Source organism: Mytilus trossulus, chromosome 14, assembly GCF_036588685.1.
Source record: "Mytilus trossulus isolate FHL-02 chromosome 14, PNRI_Mtr1.1.1.hap1, whole genome shotgun sequence".
Classification (NCBI taxonomy): domain Eukaryota; kingdom Metazoa; phylum Mollusca; class Bivalvia; order Mytilida; family Mytilidae; genus Mytilus; species Mytilus trossulus.
Genome location: NC_086386.1, coordinates 24,220,577 through 24,238,501, shown reverse-complemented (window position 1 = coordinate 24,238,501; position 17,925 = coordinate 24,220,577). Strand labels below are relative to the sequence as shown.

Genomic DNA, 17,925 nt, shown 5'->3' with positions numbered 1-17,925 from the left:
ATCAGAGTCTCTGGATTCAGATATTGATACACGAACCAAAAGGAGCTGATCATACAGCTGGGGGTATGGATAATGTCTCTTCTTTTTGATATTAAAATGATATGAAATAAATTTAAAAAAAATATATGTAAACAAAATAGATCAAGTCATCAAATTTAGCTGACAGAGTTGTAAAACCCCCTCCCCCAAAAATTAAAATCAAAATAATACAAGCGATTTTGCCCAATCTCATCACATGTCTTTCCTTTCGTCAATTCAAATACCATGTGTAATAAATTTTGTTCATTTCGTTTTAAATTGAGACTTTTTAAAGATATTCAGTCATTTATATAGAAGAAATACGCGTTTTAGTAAATTAATTTTACTTACCCGAAGCCCTCGACGGAAGTTTTCTTTTCCCAGGAAAAACCACATCATCCGAATGACAGAGGCTCCCTTGAAAATAAAATAACAGGAAAATAAAAATTTATACTGGTTTTTATGGTGAAAAACTGTATTGTGTGTGTTTTTTTTTTTTAAGAACTACTGACAATATTCATGAATTTATAGTTGTGTAAGGTTTGGTGAACATTTTAACAAAAGTGCAACAGTATTTCTCTTTATTTTTCTTCCTTTGTTCACTATCATATTAAACTGATTGAACAGTTTAACTTAAAGAAATCAATAACCTAAACCCAAGTCATTGCTGTACACAAGTCAATTATTTTTCAGGAAATTCGGACTAAAAAAGGCTATAATGATCCATTATAAAAGTGTAGGATTTTTGTCTGCATGTAAATGAGAATAATGAAACATGAAAAACTTACCTTATAGTATGTAATGACGTCAAAGATATTATTGATATCATTCGGTGTCCAAACTTGTTGGTATATAGGTCTAGAACTTTCCAGGCTGTCAGTGTCAAAGGAATATTGTATACAGTCTAATGCCATGTAGTTCATCTAATTTAAAATATAATTTAAGGATTACAACTAATATATATGAATGCAGTATAGGGTACAAGCAACATTATAAAATGGAACAAGTATATATGAAGTGATAGTGTATATTTCCCTGTCATATCAAAAAGTAAAAACATAAAAATACTTAACTAAGGGGAAAATTCAAAACAAAAAGTCCCTAATCAAATACAAAAATCAAATGATAAAACACATCAAACGAATGGAAAACAACCGTCATATTGCTGACTTGGTACAGACATTTTCAAATGTAGATAATGGTGGATTGAAACTGGTTTCATAGCGCTAAACCTCTCACTTATATGACAGTCGCATCAAATTCCATTATATATTTTTAACGATGCTTGAACAAAACAAACATAATAGGAAAAAAATATTCAAAATATGGGTAAAGCAGTCATCAATGTGCCACAATCTCAAAACAAACAAGATTCAAAAGATGTTATCAAGCAAAAGTCATATCCTTACAGACATTTCCAGATGATTTGACATTTCATGGTTTTTGACTTTAAGGTTACAAAAAAATCAGTAAATTTTAATGATTAACCAACATAGTCCAGCAGATAGGTGAATAATTGTGCACTTTGTGTTAAAAGCATGAAATTTAGTAGAAACCTAGTTTTTACCATTTAACATAGAAAAAAAATGGGAAACACTTTTGTTTTGAATGTTTTTAATTTGTTTCTCATAGTTACACAATGACTGGATGAAAATCATTATGAAAATTCAGACGACAAAAGTAAGAATTTTGTAAGACTGTAAAGAAGAAAATGAATAAGTTACACGAGTTCATGACAGCTTGTCCCTGTAAGCACCAGGTGACACCAAAAGCAAAGATTTATTTTTATATCTGACCCCGCAAGTTTATATTGAATTACGAATGTGTTTAGTAATGTGGTTCGTGATAGGGTTAAATTTAGTGAACAAGATCTAGATAAACTCGCATATATATACCCTCGAGTAGTTTTATCCTTAAATATGTCACTTATCAAGAGTCAGGAAAGAGATAATTTTTTTCCATTATATTTGAATTAGAAATTGAAATGTTATAAGATAAAAATCCTTACCATATCCCAATCAGTTTCCACCATATCTACTCCAACATACTCAAAAAATGTGGCAAAGCCTTCATTCAGCCAAAGATCGTCCCACCATTTTGGGGATATCAGATTTCCAAACCACTGAAAGAACAGACATAACGTTTTAAGACATGCACATTACATAGTTGGGTTGCTGACTGTCCATCGATGTGGTTTAAAGCATATTACCCAAATACCCAATAAAACAATAGAGTAACTGTCTGAATAACGTTATTTGTATAATATGATGCATCTTTTTAACTTTCATACAGACTTTACATCTGTACGGAATAAAAAAAAGAAGGCAACTCTCCACAATCAATAGAATAACGGATCACGATAGCGAAAATGCGCCGATCACGAAAAACGAATATAACCCATCAAAAGGCCCTAATACAGAATTTAAGCATGTTAGCGGGATCCCAACCCTCCCCAAATCTACGACTTTGATGTAACAGTACAAGATAAAAAGTTCATTTAAGGTGGTACCTAACACTACAGGGAGATAACTCTGTAAAGTCAGCTAAACGTTTTAATAGTTAGTGTTGTGAAAGGAATATTAAGCTTCTCAATGATCAAAATTGTTTTTTGTCAAACTGCTATATAACCAGTGTAATTTTTCTAACAAAACTGTTCGTTCAAAACTTTTGAAATTTTTATATTTTTGTTACAAAATTTTATGAAAATTAAACGAGCCAAATTAATTTAAGTGCAACTGTTAGGTACCACCTAATATAAAAGTCCGAAATTGCTATAAAGTTTTATTGTTTTCTTCTTTATCAAATAACTAACGTTTATTGCAATCTTACTGGTTGGTATTATTCTCATAAAAAAATATCTTATCAAATGCACTCATTTAAAATAATATATATAGATAAAAGTTGCTGAATGAGCAAAATCATGAATTTGCCGGACAAATCAACGCGTGACTTGCAAATATGCAAGTTTTTTTTTGTTTTTTTTTTATCTCTGTGATAATGAATAATTGAATTAAAAAACCTTGTGTCAATGATGATGACGTTTTAAACTTTTGTTGTATCTTTTTTATATGTGTATTGACAAATGATTGAATAAAAGTGTGTAACATTCTATAATTTTTGTTGATGATTTTTTTAATATGTGTATTGTCAAATGATTGAATAATAGTGTGTAACATAATATAAGGTTCATATACATGTAGTATGTACATTGTTCATGTGTTAAACTACAAACTGTGTCAAGTGGTGAGCTATTTGATATCCATTCATCCATATAAAGTTTGAAATCACGACGTTAGCCTAAGGTCAATTTAAACATCATCAAATTAGATTTAACACTATATAGATCAAGCAGTGACCAGGATATATTATTCATTTCTAAATATAAATGTTACTGAAGTAAAATAAGAGTATTATGAAGTTCGTGTATGTAAGTTTTGTTTCGTTTTATGTAGTGAAATGTGTGGTAACGCAGAATTGCATCCCAGAATCACCAAACCAAGCGAGTTGGAGTAAAGAAGTATTCCCGAATCCTCAAATGGACATTGCAAGGTGTGGAAGGGATTGTAAAACGTCTTGGATTTGTGATCCGGGGCAAATACTGTCAAGTCAAAGAGGTACTTAGTCTTATTTAGTGTATTGTAAAATCGTAATTTCACTGTTTAAAGTATTTCGAGTCCAAAACATACATGCAATATTTGCCACTGGACGTTTAGCAAACAACATTCAATCAATATAATCACACGACACTACTGGTGACAAAGGAGGACATTGTTGTATAACCAAGCAGTGAGAAGGAAAAAACCAAACTTCATTTATTTTTGAAAGTGTTGCAGTTTATTTTAATAAAATGTTAAATTACAAATAGAAAATGTGGTAAGATTGCCAATGAGACAACTCTCCACAAAAGGACAAATGACACGGAAATTCTATAGGTCACCGTACTGCTTTCAACAATGAGCCTGACCACGTGGTCCGTCAGCTACAGAAGGCCGCGAATAATGACGAATAATTTAACAAATAACTCACAGACATTCAATTTTTTTTATTTCTGTTAAGGAAATCCATAGAAAAATACATTAAATTGTGAAGAGGACACGGTGTTGGTTTAAATATTGTTTAATTAGATATAGATGTCACCTCATATATTTGTTCTATTCAAGTATTTGATCTACTGTACAGATGATAAAATAACGGTAAATTATCCATGTGAAAAAAAGAAAATATCTTGAATTATCTAGAAAGTATTAAGCAATTATGTTCGACGAGAGAAAAGGTTAGAAAGACACGAATGATGAGAATTTTAATGATGATAAAAGTACTACATGTACAATATCCGAATTAAGGAGCCTGTAAGTCAGTGGTTGTCGTTTGTTTATGTGTTACATATTTGTTTTTCGTTCATTTTTTTTTTACATACATAAGGCCGTTAGTTTTCTCGTTTGAATTGTTTTACATTGTCTTATCGGGGCCTTTTATAGCTGACTATGCGGTATGTGCTTTGCTCATTGTTGAAGGCCGTACGGTGACCTATAACTGTTAATGTTTGTGTCATTTTTGGTCTTTTGTGGATAGTTGTCTCATTGGCAATCATACCACATCTTCTTTTTTCAATTTACAGCTTTGGCCAATGTTTGTGTATTGATATTAACTTTTTTTCAGCGGACGAACTCGACTCCTTTATAAATGAGATTGCAAACTCTGGAAAATGCGAATGCTCACAGTGCTCCGGTCAAGATGGTTTTAATATATCTGTGGCTTTGGTTCCATCCATTAACAGTGTAGGGTATGTTTGGATTTACAGAAAATTAAACAGTTTAATAAGTTACGAATATTTCATCTATCAGTCACTATCGTTTATAATACAATAATACTATAAACTTATTTCTTAGACCTTGACATCTTTTTATTTATTTATTGAGCATTATAGAAAATACGGCAATTCTTCAACTTTAACATTTAGGCTCGCTGCTATTGGAGTCATACTTAACTTTTAAGCACTTATTAGTACTCTTTGTATTGAGAGTTAGATATTAATTGAAGTGGATATTTACCTAATCTTTTGCACCATATTAATAAGAAAATTCTATGTCAAAGTTATTTTATTTTTAGATTTACGCAACTATGGTCTTTATAATCGAATGTTAATGTACTTCACAATCCGTCTGCTTCAGAAAAAAATAATCTTTGTCATGGTTGAATCATTAAATACATTTTAATTTGAACATGATATAAAAAATTAACCTTAATGCTGGTGAAATTAAACAAAAATGAAATATAGAATTTAAAGTTGATATTTTATATCAGAAGAGAAGAAAGATTAGTAAAGAAATAAAATAAGCTAAAAAAAAACAACCCCAAAAACTCCCTTTTCAGATAGTTCTTTTACTATTTAGGTGGTATGAGTGTCTTCCTCCATCTTGGATTGTAACAAAACAGAGAACCAAAGGTCCAGATTTTCTATCAAGCTAGCACAATTTGATGCATGAATACAGATATTTAATGTGAATTTCATTTAAAAGAACCAATTTATAAGAATATAACTTATAAATATTAATATGTTTGCAAATATGATTTTTTTTGTGTGTTTAAAAAAATTATTAAATTGGCATTTTAAGGGGAGGTAACTCTAAAACAGTGCATTTTCTGAAGGATTCTACATGGAATTTTCCTATTTTGTATTTTAGCCGGAAAAAAACGTACGGTGACCCTATCTTTTCTTTTGATATTCTCAAAGCACTGTATGAAAGCTATATTTTTCCTAAGTATTTAACAATTCTATCATTTTTTTTAGTTTCAAATCACGACATAGTGTAATAATCCATACAAAATGTGTCATTTTGTCACGTCCTGTAGCTTGAGAAAATGCGCGGTGACCTATCATTTTCTCTATATTTTTCAACATATATCAAGAGATACTACATTTTGGCAAAGTATGAACAAATTCGATCATTTTTATTTTTGACTCCCGTACCACCTTAACTAGCTATAAATATAGTTATGTCAGTTTTAAGACAAGAAATCAAGTTCGAAGGTTTATTTTTCTTATCAAAATCAACCGTTGAGTTATATAAATCTTGAATTGCCGTTCTTAATTTTTGAACAATTGCAGATTTAGTGATAAGGAGACAAAAGCAAGGGAATTTGCAGAATATCTAAGAAAAAAGACATGGAATTTTCAGATCTGTGGAAACAACATTGTCATATTAGTATCCAGAGATGACAGGCAGGTATGTGTATTAATTATGCTAAACTTCGTTTCTTATTGTGTTCAAGTTCGCTTGAAAATAAAACTCTCTTATGGTGTCATATTTAAAAAAATTTTTTTAGACACTACTTGATGCACAAGACAATAAGTCTATAAAACTTGAAATAAATACCATACACATTCAATAAACATTTATATATACTGTAACTAGGTCGATTATGACACTTATATAATCTACATCTATACACATGCATATGTATGACTTATCATGATTTAAATGCGGTTAACATAGATGCAGAAATGTTTCACGGGTATTTGTTCCAACTAAATAGGGAGTGTTCAGACTATAAATTATCTTAATACATTTTATACATTAGAAAAAGGGAAGTTTTTCGTGTCAGGAAATCTGTTGTCCTTGTTTATTCACGCATTCTTTTGTGACAAGACATTTTTTTTTATAAATATCACGAATAAATATCAAACGTGTTTCACGAAATTCATATCTTATACGTATTAATTTCGGTATGTTATACTTAAATATAGGTTTATACAGACGCCGGTCCGTTGGCTTACCAATCACTGACTTTGGATTGTATAGAGGAAGTATACGAAAATGTTAGACCTAGATTTACTGAAGGCCATTATTATGAAGGTTTGCGGGAAATGATAGAACATTACAGGTAATGTATGGTAGAGGCAACTTTCTTTGCTTCCTCCTCCCAATAAAAAGGGTGATTGGGAATAGAAATATGGGTACTTTGATATTCTTCCTGACCACAGAAAAACCCTTGCAAAGTGGGATGTTCATTTGGCTGTGCGGAATATACAGGTACTAACCCACATCCAGTAAGAATCGTTAAATCCTATGTTTCGTTAAAAGAGAGTTCTACTCCCTCTGCACGACCCCGTGAAACAACTCAATTAGTCCCGAACATGTATGGAATATTTGCCACTGGACGTTAAGCAACCAAAAAATGATCAATCAATTTCTCTTTTTAATTCATTTCAAGCAGTGGCTAAATTCCCTTCATCCTTTATCAAATTCGCTGTGCTATAGTATTATATAGCTTCAAATAAGATCTTTTTAGGTTTTCACATCAATTATCATATTTCGAAAATATTAACAAACTATTATTGCTTAGAGATACTTAAAAACAGCTATTTTTGATAGTATTTAAAATAATGTTCGATATTATTCAACCCAAGGAATGTGAAGAACATTGTTTTAGACGCACATTTATTTAGTATGGTCATAACATCTTTCGATACTAATAAAAAAGAAGTTGAACAATTTGCAACATTGTCTTGCATAGCAATATGTAACACTGGAAATCGATTTGATAGTAGGGAAATATGAAACTTTGGAACGAAAAATAGACTCCTTTATATTTAAAATTCCTGTATTTTTTAATAATCTACTGATTTCAATGCTGTCAAAAAAATACAAAGAAAAATTGTGCCACTCATTTCGGCAAGTTATCAATTAAGTATCCGATTTCGAATTTGTTTTTTTTGTCAAAAAAAAAAATGATGAGCAAAAATTCATTGCGCATTTTGTAGATAACCATGTCTGAGAAAACGGTGCAAAAGTAAAACCACAAAAATACTGAACTCCGAGGAAAATTCAATCGAAAAGTCCCTAATCACATGGCAAAATCAAATGACAAAACATCAAAAACAAATGGACAACAACTGGCATACCTGACTTGGTACCGGCATGTAGAAAATTGAGGATTGAACCTGGTTTAATAGCGCTAAACATTATACATTTAAGTGTCAAAACTTAAGTGTCAAGATACTTTCAAACTAAATCTATAAATAAATGAAATCTTATAATTGACCACAAAGTTACCGCATGGTTACATGCTTAACTCCTGTGTGGGTCTTGTGTTATTTTACTGATAATGAGGATAAAAGATAAGTGCTCACAATACAATGGTATGCGCACATTATTGGAAGGATCTCAAAAATGAAACCTCACAATTAAAAAACAGTATTCCTCATAAAAATGTTTGGTACCTACCAGAATACATTTCAACATCAAATCCTGAACTTGCTTTATGACTTAATAATAACATTTATTAATATTGTCAAAAGCTATCAGTTCTGGCATTCTAATAGACAAACTTTATGGTACAAACTTTGAGTCGGTTAAGAGCTCTACAGAGTTCTTAATTACTATCTTAATCTTGTACATATCATGTCCGTCTCTCAATAAAATTTAATTGCTAACTAACTTGCTTCAATGTTTATTTACAGAACTACGTTAGAAAATGGCAACTGTAACCACATAGAGACAACAGACGGAATAGTCGGTGTTATAGTAGGAATTGCTTTTGGCGCGGTTTTTGTATCGATTGTGATAGTTGGGATGTGTATTTGTCGGCGAGGAAGTGGTAGCTGTTACGCAGCTAATACGGGTCACTACGGAAACCATCATCGTCATGGGGGAGGAGACGGCGGTGGTGGTGGATTTTCAGGAGGCGGAGGAGGAGGATTTTCTGGTGGTGGAGGAGGAGATGGAGGGGGCGGTGGGGGCGGGGGATTTTAGCCGGTATATGAATAAAGTAACAAGTGCAATGTAAACCACTGTTCCTGCATTAAGCCATATAGGTGGTTAGTGAGAATGCCGAGCATTAAATACCAGCTACAAAGAAGAGTTCTCATAAGTGTACAGCTTTAAGATATTATTTCTTGACATCTTATTTCAAATGATTATTATACATGTTTTGTTTTCAACGTTTTCATTGTAGACGTTTCATATACAAGTACATGACAGACCAATTAATTTATTTACAATTTGTATTTTGGAAGCCTTTATTTTTCACCCTATATTTTACAAAATTGTTTTATGTTTTTGATAAATATAAGAAATCATTTATTTTCATAATTATTTTTGAATTGAATCTAATAAGAGATTGGAATCGCGCCTTCGAAAAAGAAAAGCAACAAATGAAAGAAAAACATTAATTCGAAATGACTTTTGCAATAGAATTACTGACTTACTCCTGTTCAATAAGAATGTCTTTAATTTTTGTTACATACTTTAAAGATAAACACACTGTCAGTAATATGAAAATAAGGAGATGTGGTATGGTTGTCATTGAGACTTTCCGTCAGAGTAAAAAAAACCGGTGGGTATACGAAACAATAGGTCGCCAAACTGCCTTCAACAGTGAGTACATCACATACAGTATAGTCGGCTTTAAATGACATCAACATAACCTAATGCTGCTCTTTTGTCTCAATTTTATTATTTTATGATTTATTGTAAAAAAAAAATCCAACAAAAAACTAGGACAGACATCAAACAACGGTAGCCTCTGTATAACAGATTCCTGATTTGGGACAGGCGCACACAGAAAGTGGCTGATTAACCCTATTTGCGCCTCATCCCTCCTCTCAAATTGTCTAAATTAAAAGATTCTTAATGTAGAAAAGCAAGTATATTTATATCTGACTTTCAATTCACGTTTTGGCATCCAAGTTTCACGTATTTCATTAAAACATGAGATCAACCTATTTCTGTCCATCATACAATGACGAAGACAGCAGTGTATGGTATCAGAAGTCCTTAGTATTGATTGTCTTTTATGACTTAACATCCAGCTGCAATTATTTCATACATATTCAGGACGAAACTAATGAAACTGTTATACGTTATTTCATTGAAGTTTGTCTGAAGTTCGAGGCTCCCAAGTTGCAGAAATTAATTGAACTCGCGCAAACACAATGAATAAATAAAGAAATAATTCTACAACTAAGATATATAGAATCGTCACCAGACAAAACAAGAATGTGTCCTCAGTACACGAATGCCCCACTCGCACTATCATTTTCTATGTTCATTGGACCGTGAAATTGGAGTAAATCTCTAATTTGGCATTACAATTAGAAAGATTATATCACAGGGAACATGTGTACCAAGTTTGAAGTCGATTGGACTTCAAATTCATCAAAAACTATCTTGACCAAAAACTTTAACCTGAGGCGGGACAGACGGACATACGGACAGACGGACGGACGAACGGACGCACAGACCAGAAAACATAATGCCCCTCTACTATCGTAGGTGGGGCATAAAAAGACAATGATCACAAATGATGTTCAATTTTTGACTTACCATATGAGCTAACTCATGTGAGACAACAATTGCTGTAAAGATATGCTGACTGACTGTGGATATGTCAGGATGATAAAACATTATACTTTCTCTGTACGTAACAAGACCCCAATTTTCCATAGCTCCAGCAGAGAAGTCAGGTATAGCGATCATATCTGAAAATATAATTATAGTGCTGTCACGAATCCTTGGGAAAGAGTATCAAGTGTCTATTAAGTTTGTCAAATTCTTTTGCTTTAAAAGAACATACCAAGTACAAAAACAAAGCTGGTTAGCGGAAATAACTTGTCTTGAATGAAGTTTGTTTTGATAGCAATGCTACGGCAGTTTAAAGAAACTATTTTTACAGTGTTCTATTTTATACATATTGTATAGACCGGTTTGTCTCTTTTCGAGTTTTTGTGTCATAAGGTTGCTGTATCATGGAAAGGTACCATACTATTGTTGTGTGAATGTTTAAACAACCAGTGACTGGATCTAATGAACATCGGCAAACTTTCCCTTCATATGACTAAAAGGAGTATACACTTCAGGGCCAACTATTTGTCAACAGAAAAATCTAATTACCACGCTGTTGTTTAATTTTCAGACATACATGTATATAGAGCATATTCCATTATTGTCATATCATGTTTTTGACATACCTAGTTTTGGTAACGGATACGCAATTTCAAAATAGTCTTCGAATTCATCTAGAAGTCTGCTACCAACCCACAGTGAGTAGTTGGTATGTTCTATATACTCCTTTCTGGCAAATGTCCGGAACTATAAACGTTCGAAAGTCAACAATTATAATACTTATAACAGTCATTTGAATATATATGTTAATAAATATACAATATATGCAATTTCTAAAATGATGTGTACCATGTAAAAAAGAAAAAGAGAAGACCAAGTTAGTTTTACTCATTTGTTGAATATAATATAATTCAAAAAGTTTTCCTGTTTGAATGGTTTTACACTAGTTATTTATGGGGCCCTTCAAAGATTGCTGTTATAAAAATTATCGAGAATATCTGTTTCAATAAATTTAAAGCGCTATGGTATATGGATTCAAACAAGCGTAACAAGCTATGTCCTTTTTTTAATTACTGAAAATGATGTCGAAAGAAATGCGTGTTAAAAAATTATCCCGGAAAACGATACAAGTGCGTTAGTTGCAAATATAATTTGCTCAAATTTAACAACACTTGTACAAAACATAGTTATGACAATTTTTTTAATGGGGGATAAAAAAACAACAAATGTCTTACAGAAGTTGAATTGTCCAGAGCTTACAGTTTTGCATTGTTACCTGTTTTACCACGCATGTTATGTGATAGTCATTTTACGTTTTGTTTTTTTGGTCATATTACGATGAAAATCCTTATTTTAGTGATGCTTATAGATTCTGATCTGCAATAGAGCTTTCTGATCTGCATTTACATTAAAAAAAAAGTAAATGTATTTTATATTGCTTTTCTAAATATCTATATGATTTTAAAGATACTTTAACATATCGATTTGGAATTGCACTTGTATGTTTTATATCAATGTTAAATCACACTAGTCTATTAGACGTATGTTTATAACTTGAATCAATGGGTGCGACTAAAATAAAGTATTGTCTTGGCTTGTTTGTTTTTCGATTTATAGTGTATGTAATATAATAATGACACTTAACAGTTTATTCTGATATAATATGGGGTCTCGTAAATAAGACGACAACTAAATCAATCGTGTCATGTGGACAAATCTTGTAAAAAGGGACAAAAAAAATAAAGTATAAAGAGGTACCAAAAGTAAATTAAAAAATACTGAGAACGGGGTGTGTATTATACTGCGTGAACAAGATTTAAGAAAAATAACCAGAATACAAATACAGGAATTGCTACAGTATATAAACTAATTCCTATAAAACTGATTGATTTTCGTTGTTTATGACACCTTTACATCGTTCAATTTTATTACCAAGCCTGATAATAAAAACGTGGTGTGACAGTTACACAATGCAGAGTTTATTACAGTTGTAAATTGAATTATTACAATATCTGTTTAACATTAAGTGAAAATATTAGATGATTCCTACAACAACTAGGTGCTATGCTTGCTTACCGTGTGGTTATATTTGGTTGTGTTTACTTTATGTGGAAAATCGCAAACTGCAAATGCCAAAAGATAAGTTGGCATAACAACGGTTTCCTCGAATATATCAGCATAATATCCACCAGTGCTATTGAAAAGAAATATTTACGAAACAGTAATTCTGCAGAAACTATCTAATACATGTACTATGAATAGAAGTAGATACGTCAATGAAACAGCAATCATACGACAACAATAATTTAAAAGACATGTTAAAATAATAACAGTACAAAAGTGAGAGAATAAAATTTCAGGCGTCAGGCTTAACAAACTTGTCAGACAGGGTCAGATCAAGCCATTTTAAAAATGTCTATGTTTCCAATCCATGATAAAGGGGGTCCAGATATATGTCCCCATTCAAAGGCATTGATCGTCAAATAAAAAGGGGGTTTTCAACCCACTGACCCCCATGGATCCACCACTGTCAGAGATCTCTAATCCTCTCTTAATCTAACAGTCTTGTTAATGTTTGATATTTAAAACTCCTCAAGGATAAAACCCATAAACTAACACTTTAAAGCTTAAAGAAATCGGATATATGTGACTGTTAATTGAAACAAAATGCAAATATAAGATAAAACTGTTTCAAATTAAAATAAAAAAATTAACAGTATATCCGTAATTATATTAATGCTATTTGTCAGAGAACATAAATTCTGTATTAGTGGTTACTCCAGTTTCACCATAAATAAACAGTCATGATTTAAAAATAACTTTCATGAAAAATAGCAAATTGATCAAACATTATTGCTCCAAACCTTTGTACTGTGTCGATCTTTGGCATATTTGATAATGTTATCATGTCTGACACAGTATCATTTCGTCTCTCTAGGGTAATATTAAACGTGGCTTTCAAGCCTGGTTCATCAAAAGAAGGGAAAGACTTCCTAGCATCTGTTGGTTGAAACTGTGTGATAGCCATATATCTGTAACAAACACAATGAGATGTAAACATTTTCGATATTCAGCTCCATCTTTTTAATTAGCTTTGGATTTTCAAACATTTTGACCTCTAGCATCACCGATGAGACATTCAATGTCGAAATGCGCAACTGGTGCAGAAAAATTGACACCGTTTATGTTATCATTGCAACGTTATTTGAAACAAATTAATTTTAATCTTGCAGAAATGAATCTCTTCTAGATAGTTTCATATACAAATACAAATTTGAATAAAACTTGAAAAGTATCTTATTTGTATACCAAAAAGAAATAATAGACATGTAAGGAAAGGTTTAGGAGTTGCATTTCAAATTGCAGCTTTTACATATATACACGTACAACATGTACAGGTTATTGTTCTAAGGTAAAAAGGATGTTAATCTAAATTAACAGTAACAATTCATGGACAAACTGGAGAATTTCTACCATTTTTACAGAAAGTAATTATAAGATTCATGTTATATTACAGAAAAGGTTTGTGATTCATCGCGCGTTTGAACTAAAAAGAAATTAAAGCATATTTTTCATTGAGTGTCTTTTCAAATCGTTATGAATGAATTCAGACAAAAGTAAACAGGACAAAAATCACTCCTTCTATAAAAGACATGTTTGTGTCAGTTTGGTATTTTGTGGATAGTTGTCTCATTGGCAATCATACCACATCTTCTTTTTTATATGATTTGTTTTTTTGCCAGAAAGCTTTATATCTAATACCTCGTTTGACTACCCTCCATGTAACTACTGTAATACAATCCAGATAAATCTTCATTTTGCAATGGTCCATTAAAATACATTTCTACGGAATAACTCATGCCAGCCACAAGGTTTTTATCCAACGTTATTATCAGGAAGTGTCGCGCAGAATCGTCCCTAGTATAATTATGCAGCAGAGGGATCTGTTGATTCGTCATATCGCGCACGTCTATTGAATCACCTGTTACATTCAAGTTTTGAATGTGAATTGTTATATTATTTGTACTTTCTATACAGTTGAAATATATTCGGACCGACCCATTTAAGGTAAACTGTTTGGGGTCGCCTCCATACAAATTCGGACGGAGCACGACATTGTAGTGGACAGGTTCTAATGATGTAGGTAACAACACGTCGTCTGTGATTGTGGGATCGCGATCGGTTGTCGGCGCTTCTGTCGTTGTAATGTCCACTGGTGGAGTTTGTGTTACATTCGAACATGGTGTACCTAAATAAAGTAAAATGTTTGATATATAAAGTGAAAAGGGAATGATAAATAAATACTGTTTCTGCAGTATCGTCAAAAAACTTTCTGAATAGTACAACAGGTCACATCAATCAGATCAACTCACGACTCCTGCACACAGGAAAGTTAAGTTATATATAAATTGAAAATTGTGGTCGACATATGCCTTTTATGCCCGTGTCACACTGTCCCGATTTTCATATACGATGGACACCCGAATGCGAAACTTGTAAGTTCGTACGAAGTTGGTCCCGATCTCGTTAAAATACTAAAAAGTGACCGAAGCAAGTACGATGAATAACGAAGTCTATACGATGGTGCCGAAATTATATACGATAGCAAAAGCTGGACATACGAAGGTTAACCGAAGACAGTTTTTAAGATTCATATCTCATCCGAAGCCTACACGATGGAGCACGAAGGCTACACGATGGATTACGATGATGGCGCTATGGCTATACGATGTCTAAAAAACATCGTGTACAGCTTACGATGCATTTAAATTATATGCCGAAGGCATCACGCGTTTTAAATTGTTTGATCAATATTGAATATATATTATATTGTACATTTCATTTCTGGTTTAATCATAAGTCAAAATGCGTTCTTCCTGTTTTGAACATTTTTATGATACGAACAGAATTTCGGCAATATATCGTTTCTGTACAAGTCTGCCATGCATGGCGGGAAATCGATATTTTTGTCTAATTCTTATAAAACTTAGTTTATTATCCCCTTGCCTACTACATGTGAGTTGCGTGTAGATAAAATTGTTATGGACACTCTAGAACCAAAATACTCAAACTTGGTATGGTGTTTACTCGTTAAGAATATCTTAAGCGCTATTGACTTTAAAGTTCAAAGGTCAAGGTCACAGTGGCAGCTGTAATACAAGGCAATATCACCCCTGTGGACACTCTAAAACCAATATGCTTCAAAAGATTTTAACCACATTTGGTATATTGTACCTCCTTGTAATGATCTGACATTTTTTACGTCCAAGACCAAAGGTGAAGGTCATGCAGATGGACTTGTTTTTCTCCTTGAAGTAGCATACTAGTAACACACAGGAAATTGATTGCTCATTTTTTTACCTGCTGGTTCTAAAGACAATATTAAAGGTATTTCCAGTTACTGAATGTTTTGGTTGATTTCTAAAGAAATAGTTTTTGTATCAAATATGCATATTCAATTTACCATTTTCTGCATGTGTCATATACAAATATAGTGTCCAATATGTTACATAGGGGGGATGCCACACTCGGCATTGCCTTGTCTGAACTGTAAAATGTGTGCACTAGTCTGAATAATCACCCATAATTATGCCGATGTTTACTGATCTGTCTTAAAGGTAAGGGTTCGTTGATCCCTTTTATTCAAAAAGAGCTCTTTCCAGGAGAAAATCATAATAATATAGACAAAAGGAAGGATGTGGGGAAAGCAACAAATGCGGCAAAATATGACATATAGAAAATAAAATGATTATGTAGTAAAAATTCGTGTGACAACAACTCAGACGATACATACAAAATCAGAATAATGAAGAAAAGGTTGGTTTCCCTATACACGTGTACCTGCAGTGTTGGTGTACGAGGCGCGTTTATGATTTTCATCATGTTACTTGATATGAAAAATTGACAAAAAATAATATTTTACTTGTAAAAGAAAATCCTGAGCCTGTTATAGCTGCTCTTCTTGTTCCATTTGAATTAAGAGAGACAACGCTGTCGCCTTTCTTATTCTCATAGAATCATATGATATGAGCTCCATGTTTTGTGAACGTCTTTCTTAAATGTCGTATTAGACTGACCAGTGCATATCAAGCATGGCACTTTAAATGTATTTTAGCGCGAAAATTAATTTAACTTGCATTTAGCTGGATTTATTGCCGTCGTAGTTCCATCTTGTCACCTTCGTACGTTTATTCGATGGCAACACGACGGGATAACGAGGTCTTCACGAAGTCGTGTTGCCATCGTAAGACTTTCGGGTAGCTTCGTGATTCATTCGTGTAGATATCGTAATGTCAAAACTGCCCAATGGAAACGATGGAATCACGAATGCAATACGATGTTCAAAGATGCATTCCCGGTGACATTACGATGGTGAGGAGGGTGATACGAATTCAATACGAACCCTCAACATCGGATGCACCTTCGGGGATTTTTTAACATGTTAAAAAATTTAAAACCATTCCCGAAGTTTTCCCTGAAGGCTAGAAAAAGTGGCCGATGGTTCTACGATAGTTAGAGATGGCACTACGAATAGCCCGATCTGAATACGATCAGTCCCGATTTTGAAAATTTCCATAATCGTGTTGCCATCGGCGTAAAAATCGGGACAGTGTGACGCGGGCATAAACATGAACATTCAAGAACACGTAAAACCTATGTATACATAAAAATATATACTTCATACAACATAATATCAAAAAGAAAAACAACCCTCTAGTCCTCTCAAGCATATTTCATTAAAAATATTAAAATATGTACTTCACACAACATTATACCTCCCCCCCCCCCCCCCCCAAAAAAAAGCAAACAAAAAACAAAACAAACTCCAGACCTATCAATCATTTCTCATTAATATTAAAAAGGGGGGCTTATAGAATTAATTAAATTTCATCCAGTGATTTAGAACCGATCGCTTTGGCTTTATTTTTATGAGTGACAACTTACATGTATTCGGTAAAGTTGTTTGTTCCGGACAACCACTCTGACCACCTGAGTTGGAACCGTCTCCTGGACATGAACATTGGCAAATTACATTTTTATTCCCACCAGCAAAATGAACAATAAGTCCAACACATACTGCAATAGCTACCGCTAACAATGTAAGTACAAAAGCTGTTGAAATTTTAAGACTAAACTTGTCATTTTTGTCATAATCAGTCGCATAAGCTTCACCGCGACTCGAACCCATATCAAATCGTTCAGACGATGAAAACATGGCTTCCTTCCGAAAACCAGTGAGAGTGGGAATTAAAACCAAAGTTCGTCAAAGTTGACATATAACAATTTTATATTCACTATTAAATAGGGGAAATAAATTTTATTATGGGTAGTTGAGACTGTTAAACTGACAATCATAAACATTTTTGAACAATGCATAGCATTTATGGCACCAATATAGTTATATATTATTTGGAATTCTCGATAGTTTAAGAAAATAGTAATGTTATAAGATATATCTTACCAAAAACGATCATGAGTGTTTTCACATGCCCTATTAAATTTTTATACACTTAAACAGTGTATTTTATGAATTTATATACACAATTCCCACATGGGATCA

The 17,925-nt window shown here is 32.7% G+C and overlaps 2 protein-coding genes across 2 annotated transcripts in view; one reads left to right on the top strand and one right to left on the bottom strand.

Moving 5' to 3' along the window:
• Positions 1-17,644, bottom strand: part of LOC134696299 (aminopeptidase N-like) — a 29,868-nt gene extending 12,224 nt beyond the window's left edge. Inside the window, exons 1-9 of the mRNA XM_063558013.1 lie at positions 17,310-17,644; positions 14,127-14,613; positions 13,229-13,396; positions 12,441-12,558; positions 10,991-11,111; positions 10,347-10,501; positions 2,027-2,140; positions 807-941; positions 370-435 (exon numbers count right to left, since the gene is read on the bottom strand). Of these exons, the coding sequence (XP_063414083.1) occupies positions 370-435; positions 807-941; positions 2,027-2,140; positions 10,347-10,501; positions 10,991-11,111; positions 12,441-12,558; positions 13,229-13,396; positions 14,127-14,613; positions 17,310-17,580 (1,635 nt within the window). The 5' untranslated portion in view covers positions 17,581-17,644. The remainder of the gene's footprint in view (positions 1-369; positions 436-806; positions 942-2,026; positions 2,141-10,346; positions 10,502-10,990; positions 11,112-12,440; positions 12,559-13,228; positions 13,397-14,126; positions 14,614-17,309) is intronic.
• On the top strand, positions 3,254-8,774 carry LOC134696823 (DNA topoisomerase 3-alpha-like). The gene is made up of 5 exons (XM_063558776.1): positions 3,254-3,632; positions 4,678-4,801; positions 6,128-6,245; positions 6,767-6,903; positions 8,483-8,774. The coding sequence occupies exons 1-5, from the start codon at positions 3,431-3,433 to the stop codon at positions 8,772-8,774; spliced, it is 873 nt and encodes a 290-aa protein (XP_063414846.1). The 5' UTR covers positions 3,254-3,430.
• Positions 17,645-17,925: the final 281 nt, after the last annotated feature.

Bases quoted from the DNA above. Each gene is read 5' to 3' on its own strand.
- LOC134696823 (XM_063558776.1), top strand. From the start codon at position 3,431: ATGAAGTTCGTGTATGTAAGTTTTGTTTCGTTTTATGTAGTGAAATGT. The intron at 3,633-4,677 runs GTACTTAGTCTT...ACTTTTTTTCAG, and splicing joins AATACTGTCAAGTCAAAGAG to CGGACGAACTCGACTCCTTT. The intron at 4,802-6,127 runs GTATGTTTGGAT...GAACAATTGCAG, and splicing joins CCATCCATTAACAGTGTAGG to ATTTAGTGATAAGGAGACAA.